The 14,511-nt window shown below is 46.3% G+C and overlaps 1 protein-coding gene across 1 annotated transcript in view; it reads right to left on the bottom strand.

Moving 5' to 3' along the window:
- The window catches only part of Vapb (VAMP associated protein B and C), a 44,897-nt gene extending 32,065 nt beyond the window's left edge, over positions 1–12,832 (bottom strand). The window contains exon 1 of the mRNA XM_031372913.1: positions 12,621–12,832. Within this exon, the coding sequence (XP_031228773.1) occupies positions 12,621–12,678 (58 nt within the window). The 5' untranslated portion in view covers positions 12,679–12,832. The remainder of the gene's footprint in view (positions 1–12,620) is intronic.
- Between the last annotated feature and the right edge of the window lie 1,679 nt (positions 12,833–14,511).

Genomic DNA, 14,511 nt, shown 5'->3' with positions numbered 1-14,511 from the left:
AGTGGGTAGGCTCCTGGCAGGAGGGGTCCCTGTGGTAGAACTGGTAGGCTCAGAAGAGATGGTTGGAGTAGAAGGTGTAGGAGCGGATGAGGAATTCTGGCCCTGGGCAGATCTGAGTTCAAGGCCAGCCTGGTCTACAGACTGAGTTCTAAGACACCCAGGGCTATGGAGAAAACCTGTGGCAAAAAAACAAAACAAAACAAAACCCACCAAGGTATCGCAACCACTGTGTTTGAAACAGCACAGGCTGAAGCCCAATCCTATGGCTCTTATTTTGAAATAGTCATATAAAGAACAGTACATATAGATAAAATTGTTTCAAAGAAATTTTAAGCCCAAAATATTCTAAACTAATAAAAGTTCTCTCCCCAACATCCTCAGGAGACAGGAGGCTGCCAAGCCATGCCACACCCATGATTACAGCGGAGAAATCAACACCCAGAGCTGTCACTGACAGGGCCATCAAAGGGGCCTAGGGCCAACTTGGCAGAAGTAGATCACACCCCCTACTGGAGGCGCGCCTGATTCCTAGCTTCCTAACTCCTTAACCCACCTGCCCCTAGGTCCTCCACAGGTGGGAAAACTGGAGTGCAGCCAGCAGTCTCTTAGCTTTAAAGACCTGCGGTCAGACTCACAGCCACCTAGAAAACACAGGATGTCGGGCAGGAGGGGCGGTCCAGGGAACAAAGAAGCCGAGACTTTAGACAGAGATAAGTCTCAAGTGCAACACAGGTACTACATCTGTCTAACGGAATATGACACAGTCGTTTGAAAGAATGTCCTGCATCTGTATCTCAACTGTGTCTGACAAGCATGCTAAGGAACATTAGGTTACAGCCCACCAGCAGAGCAAACACAGAAGAGGCCACACTCAGCTCCTCTGGTGAGTGAGGAAAAGCAGGAAGTGAGGGCTGGCAGCCAAGGAGTAAAGACACCTAGTTGCCCAGTCTCACTCACCTCACTACAGAAAGGTTTAAAGTAAAGTTAGTGTCCACTAACTGTGTTATGTCTGGAGCTTACTCAGTTATCCGGCTAGTTCTCTTTTCTACATAAAGAAAGCTCCTGTAGCCAAACATCATGGCACAAACTTTTAATCCCAACACAGGGGAGGCAGAGCCATGTGGAACTCTGTAAGTCTGAAGCCAGCCAGGGATACATAGTGAAACCCAGTCTCAAAGAAAAGCTATGTATTATGAAACCCAGACTGTGGCATACTTCTGCAAGAAGGCTCATGCCCAGAACATCCTGTGGGTACAAAAATATTGTACTAATCCATTGCTGTCCAAGACCAACAGACTTCTGGCGATAGTCATTGTAATATAATTTATAAAAATCAAAGTTCCTGCTCAGAATATGTCCAGGCCAGTAGTGGTCGCAGTAATTTTAAGAGAACCCAACTTCCAACTTGGGCAGAAGTTGTTACCAGCATAGGAGTTAACTCCACTTACCTAATGACAGACATAGTTCAGATCGGTGTGGTGGATCAGTCCTGAAATTGCAGCACTTGGGAGGCTGAGGCAGGAGAATTGCTATAAGTTCTAAGCCAGCCTTACAAATCACACCCACACCACACACTCACAGAGAAAGAAAGAGAGAGAGACAGAGACAGAGACAGACAGACAGACTGACTGACTGACTTGCTGTGATATTCTAGATTTTTCTAAATAGAAAAATGGCTGTCTATATACAGCAAATCCCTCCACACTTCCTTAGGCCATCCAGCAGGACAGACCCAATACAAGCTGAATTTTTATATACCATCCCCCCCAAATCTTCAAAAGACAAATTCTCCTGTGCATATTCTTTACCTCATCAACTAACAAACACCTAGTAATTTTTCTCTACATAAAGGACTAAAATCCATGATCACTGTGACCATATAGAGCAAGCCATTCCCATAAAAACATCTGAGTGCACAGAGGGACCAGCTGAGACACACCCAGCCTAGGGGCTGGACTGATCCTAAAGCAAGGGCCTCAACTGCTCTGGATTGCAGCTACTGCAATACAAATTATGGCTCATGGTAGTTTCGATCCCTCAGGCTACAGGATTCCCCCAAGTTGCCCCTCTACTACAAACAACACAGACCATGGAGGACATGTCTGGCCTTCTGTGACTCTGCTCAACTGCCTTTCTCATTTCACCAATGGGAGAAAGAGCAGCATGTAGCTGGTTGGTTAGGGTGGATTCTGGTCTGGTTTCCCTGTTACTGCAGAACCTAAACAGCCATTCCAGGGCCCTCCTCTGTTTTGGGAAGTATGTTCATTCTTCAAGGTTCTGCTCAATCATCTTCTAGTTTAGAACGGGTTAGGGAATCCCTCCAGCAGGAGAGATCACTCCTTCCTATTGTGCTTTAACAAGCTGTGTGTGCAGCCTGGCCCCATCTTCTAGGCTTCCCAGCCCACTATCCATTTTCCATCTCTCCAGGCACATTTCTTTACATGTGTACTTGCCACACCCACCCAACCTGCCTAAGACCCACTCCCCCCATTATGCCCCTCTGCAAGTCAATTACATTGGCCCCGATTACCTGGACAGCAGGTTTTGAGGACTCCATCCTCAAGTCAGTCAGAACCCGAGTACCTCTTCCCTTTCATTGCTGCTACTCTGGTCCATCGACCTGACTCTCTTGTCCTGAAGCCCAGATCATCACAGAGCTCCCACACCTAGACCAAATCACCAGACATAACAGCAGGCCATTTGAAAAATATATCTCTCCAAATCTTCCTCATACCCATCACAGCACAATCTCATTTCTCCAGCAGTCTCCTTGTCTGTGCCCTTAAAAGCTCACCTTACCCCTCTGTCATTCAATGCACAAGACTGCTGCTATTCCTTGACTTCAGGGGCTCACAGCCACCTGCTCTGCATTTGCCATTCCTGGTGTCTAAAATATCTTTCCCCAAACATCTCAGGTTTACATAAGTTGTATATAGGTCAACCTTTTAGCTCAAATATCACCAACCTCAGTAAAGTGACTTCCCCAATGCCCTATTTAAAATGGAGCCCAGGGGTCAGGATACAGATCAATGAAAGTGCATATGCCAAGCATAGACAAGGCCCCATGATCCATCCCCAGAACCACAAAATCTTTTAAATATTTTAAAATGTAAAGATAAAACAAAAATATTTTTAAATTTTTAAAATAAAACACACAAATAAAAATAAGTAAAACACATAAAAAGATAAGAACAGAGCTATTCCCAAATCCTTTCATTCATGCCTGCCTTCACTCAGCATTCACCTCTCTCTTGTCCTGGATTGACACCAGAATCCAATTTTCTTCACTGGAAGATGAGCTCCATAAAAAACAAGGATTCCCCAAGGTTTCCTCCACAGCAGCAGAGGCATGCTGTGGGCAACAGGAACTGGAGAACTAGTGGTCCAGGCTCTGGATTGGACTCACAGGCTAGAGAGATGGACACTACTGCCTCCCACGCAGAAGACTAGAGACAGAGCAACTGGTCCACTGGAATGGAGAAGCCCATCCATAACTAAGACTGTGACTAAGCATGCAACTGAGACCAACATGGTCTATCTCTAAAATTCAAGTTTGACATGAGCCTGAGTCTCAATGTCTATCATAAGCTCTTCAAACTAACTTACATTATTCTCCCAACACAGTGAAGGTGTGACGCAAGCTTGAAGGAGTCAACAAATGTTTTTAAATAGAGAATTCTCAAGGTCACATTTCAATTAAGAAGGATTTTCTGAACCAGGCCTGGTGGCACAGGCCTGTAATACCAGCTAACCTAGCAGACTGAGGTAGGAGCAGAAAAAGCTCAAGGCCTGCCTAGGCAGCTGAGAGACACCTGCTTCAAAATAAAAGGTCCCCTTCCCTCACAAAGAAAGGCTGGGGATAGAGCTCCACAGTTGGGTACATGCCTACCATTCATGGGATCCTGTCAGTCCCCAGTGCTAAAGAAATGAGAGTCTGTCAACTGTATACACAACAGTTCAAAGTATGACAGAAACAGGAAGACTGAGAGAACACAGAACTACATTCTCAGGGGTGTGTGCAGCCCACAGACTGGTGCTTTAATGATTTAAATGGTCTCACGGGTGTGAGAATGAGGGAAAAGGGAATCGAGGATGTCTGCCTAACTGGAAGTGAAAACATTCCTAAGACACAGGATCACACTCAGAGGTAAAAATTACCAATGAAGGCGGGCAGGCTGAGTCTACAGTTTCCACGACAACCAGTCTGGCAGGAGCTCAAGCCAGCCAAAAGAGCCAAAGTACCTCCTGGAGCCACAAAGTAGTCAGGGCACAGTTGAAAGGGAAGGATAAGAGAAGCCTAAGGCCATAATCCTGATAAATGGAAACAGAGACAAGAGGCCAGCAAGTCTCCAGGAGAGCCGAGGACAAGTCAGGCAGGTGTCACTGAGAGAAACCTGGTAATAGATAGGCTCCAGGGAGGGGTAAAGAGAGGGATGCAAAGGCAAAGAGAAGACCTGAGGTGACGGGTTAAACTCACTGTATCCTCAGCTGTTGTAAAGAATGATTTGCCAAGTGAGGATGGAGGGCGAAGGGCACCACAGGGACATCTGGAGCAAGGGTAGAGGAGACGGAGAGGAGAGGAGAGACCTAGACAAGACTCAGGGAGCAAGAAGCCCTGGGTTGAGTGAATACACTGTGTCCAGTCATTTGGCTACACAAGGCTTGGGGAGGAAAGAGACAGGCCCCAACTAACACAGTACACCAAGGAAAACACACAGGGTCAAGGGCAAGGCCTCATACTGGAACAATGAACAAGAGAGAGCAGGAGCAAAAGAGAGACAGAGACAGAAACAGCGACAGAGCCTCAGAACTACAGAGAAACAGCAATAGAGCCTCAGAACTAATCAGGAGAGCAAGAACGAGGGTCTGTGTAAAAGTCCTATGGCCAAGGTGAGCACAGGCTGGAAGGGAGATGACACTGAAGTGAAGGGAAGTGACAGCCATACTTTATCTGCTAAAGGATACAATCTTTACTGGCCACTGGACAACATTAGCAAACTTAAGCAAAATATGATCAGATTTGCATTTCAAAGAGTTGTACCAATGTGGAGAAAGACAGGTCTCAGACTGGAAGAGTGTTAAAAGGCTATTCGTCAGCCAGAGCCAAACAAGCCTATCACAGAGGGGACAGGGCACAGGTGGCCACAACAGTCATGGCCTGTCTAGGCTGCTCAACACAGATGTGAGTGCCACTCAATGAGCAAGCAGGAAGAGATGAGGGCAAGGAGCATGTGGTATCAAGAGCATGAATACTACAAAAGGAAGAATGTCCAAGTATCACAACTGTGGATAAATACCATCACACAGTGAGTTCTCGGAGTTTTTAACATGACTAGACTCCCACTGTCAAAATGTACACCTTACCCACAACCCCTTGCATTGTCTTGTCTTGTAGATCCCTTGAACTTGACATCCGGGGGAGAACCTGCCTGTTCCTATGGCAAATGAGTCAACTGCTTTAGCTCTCCTGCCCAGCAGAGAAATGGTTACCCCCACTTGGGAGCGCTGCCGCTCTCTCCTGACATTTCCTCCTATACCGGCAGGCTCGAATTCACATCTTAGGGTTACATGGAACCCAGATTGGTTCATTGCACTGAGGTGTCTGCTGTCTTAGAAGATCATTTCTTAACGATACCCAGTCTTTTCAGTGCAGGGGTGTTCACGTGTCTGAGTAAAATCTGTGTACTTATGGGAAATAAAGGCATGTTTAAAATTAAAAAAAAAAAATACCATCACACATAAGACACAACAGGGTGCACCTCAAGCTGCCCTGAACTCACCACCAGCTTCATTCTGGCCACACCAAGTACAGAACCTTAAGCTGCCCTCTACCCAAAGGAGAGATGCCACTAGTCACCAGATAAGTCACCCTGCCCTGCTTCTCTGCTGAGGGCTCACACAGGAAAGCTCAGGGGTCAGCTGGGAAAGGCTGTGCTACACCTGGAAGGGCTGTTTACCTCAGGCAGTGCCTTCTGAGTGCACACTCACCTCTACTGATTCAGTTTGTCAGTCTCCGCAAGCTGAGAAAATCTCTATCATTCATGAGCTCCGCTGACACCCAGGAGGTGGTTGGAACCACAGCCTGCTCTTGTCCAGGGTTTCTGGGGAGGCAGTTGTAAATGCCACAGACCCTGACAGGACAGGCTGATCATCCCAAGGACTCATGCACGTGCTGCAGTCACTAGCAAGTTACACCTGAAGGAGTGACAGGTCCCTAGCCACTGTGCTGGAGCCACGTCAAAACTCTGAAAGGGATCCTTGCTCTTAGTGAAAACACAGGCAGGATGGATTTGTGCCTGCCGTGCTCCCCTAAGTACTCAAGGGACACAGGCTTCATTAAGTTGAACCAAGCGACCTTTCTTAAATAGGTTATTCAAGGCTTCCTAGTGAAGGAGAACATGCAAGTCTTGTACATAAAAATTTTAAAAATGTCAGGGCCGGAGAGGTGGTTCAGCAGTTAAGAGCACTGCCTGTTCTTCCAGAGGACCCGGATTTGAGACCCAGCACTCACATGGCAGCTCACAACTGTTCTGAAACTCCAGTTCCTGAGGATCTGACATCCCCCCACAGACATACATGCAGGCAAACACTACATAAAAATAAATAAATCTTTTAAAAAATTAAACATAGTAAGACCTTCAAATTAACAGAAATTACCCTGATGACCATTCCTACATACCTGCAAACCTCCCGCCTCACTCTACAGACAATGAAATTGCGTGAGCCAGCACTAAGGAGCTATCAGCAGTAGGGGTGGGAGAAACATGTATTAAACATACTTTTAGACAACCAATTTTAAACAGCAAATATGTATTTTTAATATTATACATATAAATAATAAAAAATTTCTTGAGACTATATATTTTAACAGCAATGACTCCAACCACCCCATGCATGGGAGGAACCCCTTAGTATCCATGAGGGCCTGTTTCCAGTCAACAACAGCTTCTGTTTAAAGGATGCATTTAGCGTTTTGAAAAATAGAAATTCTAGGAGGTATTTTATTACCACACCATTAGTTTTTAAGATAATCTTGGAATGACCATCAAGTTCAGTGAGCAAGGCTCTCTAAGCCACTTTTGTTTCTGAGGCAGAGCTGCCCAGGTCCCCAGGTAAAGGCTTCAAAGAACCGGTGAACAAGGCCAAAGCTCTTTGGATGTGATGTGCTGACCGTGCGTGGGCCTAGAAGGCCCTGAAATGACAGAAAACGAGACATGCCGGTCCTATAATGCACCCTTGTTTTAGTACAATTCAAGGCTCTTACTTTATGAAAGACTCCACGCAAGCTCATCTTGACTAATGGAAGGCTCGTCTGCTCATCTTCTGTCATCTCGCAGACAGCAGTGCTCCTTCAAGGCCAGGTCAGCCTTCAGATGGCAAAGTTTTTACCAAATGAAGAGACAGATGGAGCAGTCTGGAGGAAGTTCTTCGTCTTAAAACTTAAGTCTCTAGTTCTAACATTCTCTGGAACTTATTCCCTTGTCCCACCCCTCATTTCCAACTACTTAGCCTAAGACTGCAGGCTCAAAATACATCTATCTCTGTGGAAGGAAAGCATAATAATAAAAGGTGGCATTAATGCCACGTAAGAATCCTGCTCTTTAAGAACCATCAGTTCAGACTAATTACTTCAATAAGACAACACAGGGATGAAAAATTACTAGAGAACTGCCAGGCTGCCTGACACGAGCCCTCACAGAGAACCAGCCTGCCTTCCGAGTACAAGGCCAAGGACTGCACAAATGTTTTTAAGAAAAAGAAGACGATAAGAGAAAGTTACCTTCTAGTTCATTTTTCTCCTAGGGACAAGGTTTCAGAAGTAAATAGTACTGTCAATGAAGACTGAAGTTTGACTCCAGCCCAGTAAACTTAATGCCACTGGCTTTTTTGATGAGCAAGCTGGTTAATAATTAAATACATGAAGATGATCTATTCAGGATGGATTTAAACCACGGCCATAAAGAACCTTAAGCACGCTGCTGACATTTTGTTGTGCTGTAAAGCACAGTCTGCCAACAGGATCCTGAAATGTTAAGGAAACCAGAGCTCTGACCCACTGAGCAAGCGGTAGGAAGGTAATTACTGCCTCTGAGGACTCCAGCCTCTGGCTGGGAGGCTGCTTCTGGTTTCTTCCCAGCTTGTACTGTACCAACTCGATGACCTGAACCAACGAGTCTAAGCCTCTTCTCTCCATACAAGAGACAGTGTCTACCCACCAGCTTGGAGTACTCAAGTGAGTACCCTACCTAGGTACTTTAGCTGCTTCTGACTTCCCAAACATCACAGGCTTTGAACCAGCTTTTGCTAGAACAAAGCAAGGAGGCCTCGAACCCACAACAGGCTTGTTCCTCAACCCAGTGAGGTGCTTAACTATCATTCCCGGCTATGACTTCAATAGAACTTGGTGTGGGGGTGTTGATTCCTGGACAATGACCTAAAATATACAAGACACCACACCCCGCAGAGGATATCTGACAGGAGAGAAAAGAAAGACAAGCCTTTAAGAGGTTGGAGGCAGACACAGTCAGAGCTCCTAGAAGGACGGAAGAAGCAGTCAGAGCCTACAAGGCCTGGATGGAGAAGAGAAGGGAACATTCCTTCCACAAGCTTCTGAAGTCTTTCACGCTCTCAGAAAGTGCCCTCATCTGAAGGAATTTCTATTCTGACTCCATAAAGACCAGGGGTCCAGAAAACCCCCACCCTATGTCTTCCCATTAGCCTTTCTCCTCTGGGTGTTTACTACAGTACAATGTAGCATGGTCCATAGAACTAAACAAAGTGTAGGAACCTGTAGGCTGTTTTCTTCTGTAATTGTGTGTGCACGTGCATGTACATATGTATACTTATGTGTGCATATGTAGCTGTGTGTATATACATGTGTGTATACTTGTGTGTGCACATACAGTGAGTGTGTGTATATACATGTGTGTGTACTTATGTGTGCACAGGCAGTGTGTGTGTGTATGTGTGTATATACATGTGTGTGTACTTGTGTGTGCATATGTAGCTGTGTGTATATACATGTGTGTGTACTTGTGTGTGCACATGCAGTGTGTGTATATACATATGTGTACTTGTGTGTGCACATGCAGTGTGTGTGTGTATGTGTGTATATACATATGTGTGTACTTGTGTGTGCATATGTAGCTGTGTGTATATACATGTGTGTGTACTTGTGTGTGCACATGCAGTGTGTGTATATACATGTGTGTACTTGTGTGTGCACATGCAGTGTGTGTGTATACATGTGTGTACTTGTGTGTGCACATGTAATGTGTGTGTGTGTTGTAGGGATCAAACCAAGAGCCCACTACCACTGACCTACATCACACTTCAGCCGTTTTTGTGTTTGGTTTTATTTTATTTTTATGTTATCTTGAGATGTAGTCCAATCAGATCTTGAATTCACAATCTTCCTGCCTTAGTTTCCAAAGTACTTAGTTTACGGGCATGTGTCACCACCACGGCCAGACTATAACACATTTAAATTTAACACACCATACAAAATTCCCAAGATTATGACCAATACTAAATCCCACAGCATCATCTTCAACTGCAGAAAAAGACTCACGATTCCCTGGATGACAAGTACTTTGATTAGCTCCTAAGTGTAATTCAGTTAGATGAACTTCAGAAATCAGAGGCATTATTCTGGACAACATGAAGTCTGAAGGTTCTCACCCTGGAATGAATTCCCTTAACACAGCAAGCCAACTTACTGGGCCTCTCCTTTTACTGTCTCGGCACTCAGCTTAAAGCAAACAAACCAAGAAACTGAATACCTCAGTTGGGCTTGGTGGCGCCACATACAATCCCAGCACCAGGGAGCTATGGCAGGAAAACCACTCACTTCATACCAGCTTAGTGAGACCTCCTCTGCAAAGCAAGGGCTCCACGCTAATGCATGGCTGGCACTCACAAGACCCCCTCAAGTATCCACACATCCCTGGACGACTCTCCTAAAGTGAGGACATTTAGACACCAAACCTCTGGACTATCTCCTTGCCAACCAGTGATGTTGGGCGGAGAAGTGTCACCTTCTTAGCACCACCACCAACCCAAAGGGAAGAGAGCAAATGGCAGCCAAGGTCACACATCCTGAACTGGAAGAGCTGGAACACTGGTGTCCCCTCCTCAGGGACAGTAGTGTGTTGGGGCTTTAGGGCATTGACCCGAGGAAGGTCAGTCGAGTGGGTGTGTAGACCTGACTCTCATGTACTGGCCAGTCGGCCCTCTACTCTCGCCGCACCTCCTACCTAACATCCCCAAGAAGCAAGTACTCCAGCTTGTGGACCTCTATGCACACTCTGGCCATGCCTGAACACTCCCACCCACCTCCCCCTTGCTGTCATTGGACCTCTGTAACCAGACTCTGTGATACTCTGTTATGATCTGACCTCCCACACCCTGGGAAGTTGTTTCCCCACACTCTCTAATCTGGGTCACCTCATCTGCCCCCTTTTTCCCTGGATGCAAAGGACAGGTGGGTGTCGGAGAAGAACCGGTGAGAGCAACCTAGTGGATTTGAACTTTCCTGGGTTCCGACACATGGAGGCAGAACAATGGGATAAGTGTGCCACGTCACGGGGAAGGGCTCCAGGCAACCCTAGTAAAGTCACTTTGGCTACGGTCTTCCTTTCCCAGTCTCCCCCTCCAGAGAAGCCACTGAGAACATAACAGAAAGTCAAAGACGTCCCTCAATAAAGTTAGATCCTAACAACCCCTTCCTGAGTTGAAAATATGTTTATGTAAAAGTGTGTTCAACCTACTTGACCTTTCTGAACATCATAGCTGACCGCAACGCGCTCCAGCCTTACATCACCCTACAGGCGCACAGAAACGTACAGCACAAAGCCCATTTGATTACAGTATGCTGTTCAAGTATGTGCTGCGCCAGTAACGCCAGTAACGCCAGCACTGGGGAAGCAAAGACACGAGGATCATCTCAAGACTGAGGTCAACCTGAACTGACCTCAGAACCTGAGAACTCCGTATCTCTAAAAGAGAACGCCAGTGTGTGACAGCTCAGCAAGCAAAAGCGATGCAAGACAGGAGATCTAAGCTCAATCCCTGGCATGCCCGTGATGGAAGAACAGAAATGATTCCTACATGTTGTCTTCTGAGTGCCACACGCTCACTGTGGTACACATACCTCCTATCACAATCCATAAACGCAAAGTAAACACAAACACACGCCAAAGAGCTTACATGACACGCACCCCCACCACAGAGATGGGCACTCTATATACATGACAGGATGCAAACACACAAAAGACGCAGAGCTATGGTTATAACCAGATGGTGGTCCACTGCTGTGCAGTCATGCACAGGACCATGCAACATCATAACCTGGAAAAGGTTGAGAACTCGAAATTCCAAACAGTTGCTACCAAACGCACACCAATTTCTTGTCACTAACAAGTGGGATCCAGATAAGTGGGAGAAACCTCTGGTGATGAGGATCCACATTTAAGTGGATGCTTCTATTTAAAAAATGTTTGTGTATGTATCGGTGTGTTTGTTCACAAGTGTGCCAGGCTACACCTGTCAGGGTCCGAGGACAACGTGCGGAAGTCGGCTCTCTCCTTTGACCGTGTGGGCCTCAGGGATTGAACTAAAGTTCTCAGCCTTGGCAGCAAACTCCTTTACCTGGTGAACCACCTCTACAGCGCTGTGCTAGGCTCGCTGCCTAAGGTTTCTGTTTTCAGGTTAACTGGACGGCCTTTGCTTCCTTGTTAAGAGCCATTGCACACCGTGAACCTGGAAGGCAAGGTGAACAGCCACAGCTTTGAAGTGTTTTCCAAGAGTCTGTGGGTCCAATGGCTGAGGATCTGAACGGCTGAAGTCAGAACTCAAATGCGGCAACTAGATAAAAGCTGTGAGCCTAAGCTACTTCCCAACGGCAGAGAAACACCCAAAATCGTGAGCACCCGCTGTGGGCCTGTGGGCTGCATGGGGGCGAGTCACAGAGGATCACATCAGCCAACCTAAAGCACACCTCCGTTGAGTCCAGTTCCATCCTCTTCCTCCTAGTACTTACCACTATCTGCTGCCATCTTGCTTACCGGTTGTTGAGCTTTATAGGCCTCCAGTGCCCAATCTCATGACTCAAACATGCAACCAAGCAAAGAACAGGCTTGGCATGGACCCTGTTGCCTCGTGGTCCTTAAAATTAGTGAATGGAAACAAACATACATACATACATACATACACACACACATACACTTGTGTGTGTACACATATACATATATGTACGTACGAGTATGTATACACACTATCAATAACATGCATATGTTGTGCATATAGATTTGTATAAGTGCACTTTTTTAATCACCTGTGCATGCCTGCATGTATAAAGTGCACCTTTACACACAAATGTATACAGAAAGTGTACTACACAGAAAGTGTGCACAGGCTTCGTGGGCTGTAGCTCCGGCAGCTCACTGCCTCGGGGGAGCTGACCGAAGGGTACTCCGGGCTGTTTCCATGCACTGACTCCACATGCATGCATTAGGCGCCTGGTGCATGCGGGCCTCAGGCGGACAGTGTCCTGCCCTCAGGGCGCGTCCCTTCCGGCACCGGCCGCTGAGTGACAGCTCCGGAGCCGGTCGGCCGCTTACCTCGGAACTTGAGCTCGTGCTGCGGCTCGAGGCTCAGGACCTGCTCCACCTTCGCCATGGTCCTCCCCGTCGGGGGCGGCGGCGCGAGCGGGGGGGGGCGGCGGCCTGGGCGGCGGGGCTCAGGGGCGGAGGGCGAGGCCGCGGTGCCGGGCGAGCTCACGGCACGCACGACGTACGCACGCACGCCCCGACGCACACACGTACGCACGTACGTAGCAGCTGCCGGGCTCCGGCAATGGCCAGAGGCTCCAGCGGCAAAAGGGAGACTGCGCATGCGTACGGTTTTCTGGGCCACTGCGCAGGCACAGACTGGGCGGCCGAGGGCGGAGCTTCCGCGACAAGGGGCGTGGTCTCCCGGGGCTTGGGAGGAGGGGCGGTCTCCAGTGAGACTGTTCAGTAAGCCCTGTGGGGAAAAGTGTTGTTAAGTGCTTTACTTAATAATAATAATTAACAAGAATAAACTTCCACTTTCTTCCCGCACGTGTGGTGCCAGGCTCTACTGAGCCTGAATATAATAAAGTACTTATTATTCTTACAAACACAATGTTTACGGGTTAGTGATATGTGCCAGGCCTTGTGACAGTTCATAAATAACAATTATAAATATAATAAACTGGCAATTATTGTTTGCTTATTTCGTGCCACTCTGCTGAATGCTTTCAGTAACTGTCATAAATAAAAGCTATTCTGCATTCAGTGTTTACCAAACCGCAGAGCACTGCACTGAACCATTTGCTGATAGCATTATTTGTTTATGCAAGAAATATTTAGAAATACAATCACCAGAAAGCGACCCGCTTCACACCTTGCTAGGACCTCACTGAGAGAATAAATTAGTTACACACATAAATCACATGATTAAAAGTGACTGGGAGCCTAGCTCTGTCTAATGCCCAAAATTAGCCCTGTATGCTCTTATTAGTATGTGGTTAGTATTTCATTGAGTAACATATACTATGTAAAATAGATCTTAATAGCCCCCTCATCAAACATTCGTATATGGAGTAAACATGACTCTATATGGCAGGAATATCCATGTTGTTCATGTATTTCCCATGTTCTACACACCTGAACTTATTTTCAAAATAAAAGTTTTCAAGAGGTAGTCTTTGTCTTTTAGCTTGAGCGTGTAGTCCATTTATACTTAGTATATTTTCTGGCGTGCCTGTATTTATTTCTGCCACCTACATTGTTTCCCATTGGATGTACTGTTTACTTTTGTCTCTCATTTCTTGCTCTTCAGGATTGTTTTCCTCTCGATCTGTTCTTTTTGTTGTTTGGTTTGGTTTGGTTTGGTTTGGTTTTTCGAGACAGGGTTTCTCTGTATAGCCCTGGCTGTCCTGGAACTCACTCTGTAGACCAGGCTGGCCTCAAACTCAGAAATCTCCCTACCTCTGCCTCCCAAGTGCTGGGATTAAAGGTGTCTGCCAGCACTGCCCGGCTTCGATCTGTTCTTTTCTTGTGTATTCTGCAACTGCTGCTTCAGCACGTATTTTAATTTTTTAATGTGTGTACTGGTTTTATGAAAGTCTAGCTTTTATGACATTTTTGTTCTGCTCTCTTGAAGTTTAAGGACTTCAGTTCATCATAGTTAATCACTGCTCAATTATACGCCTTGGTGTGCTTTTTTAAAGGGAACACGTGTTTCCCTCAGTCTCCATTCTGTGTTTTGCCACACTGTCTCTGCGTTTGTCGTACTTGGAACTCTTTGGGCTTTCTAAATTTGTTGATTGAGTGTCTTTCATCAAGCTCAAGGCTTTTCAATCAGTATTTTTCTTACTCTTATTCTTTTCATTGTTGTTTGCTTTGTTTTTGAGACAGGATCTCTTATATTCCAGTCTGACATTGACGTCACTATGTAGCTGAGGATAACCTTCATTCTCCTGCCTCC

Source organism: Mastomys coucha, unplaced genomic scaffold, assembly GCF_008632895.1.
Source record: "Mastomys coucha isolate ucsf_1 unplaced genomic scaffold, UCSF_Mcou_1 pScaffold15, whole genome shotgun sequence".
Taxonomy (NCBI): domain Eukaryota; kingdom Metazoa; phylum Chordata; class Mammalia; order Rodentia; family Muridae; genus Mastomys; species Mastomys coucha.
This window is presented reverse-complemented; position numbering and strand designations above follow the sequence as displayed.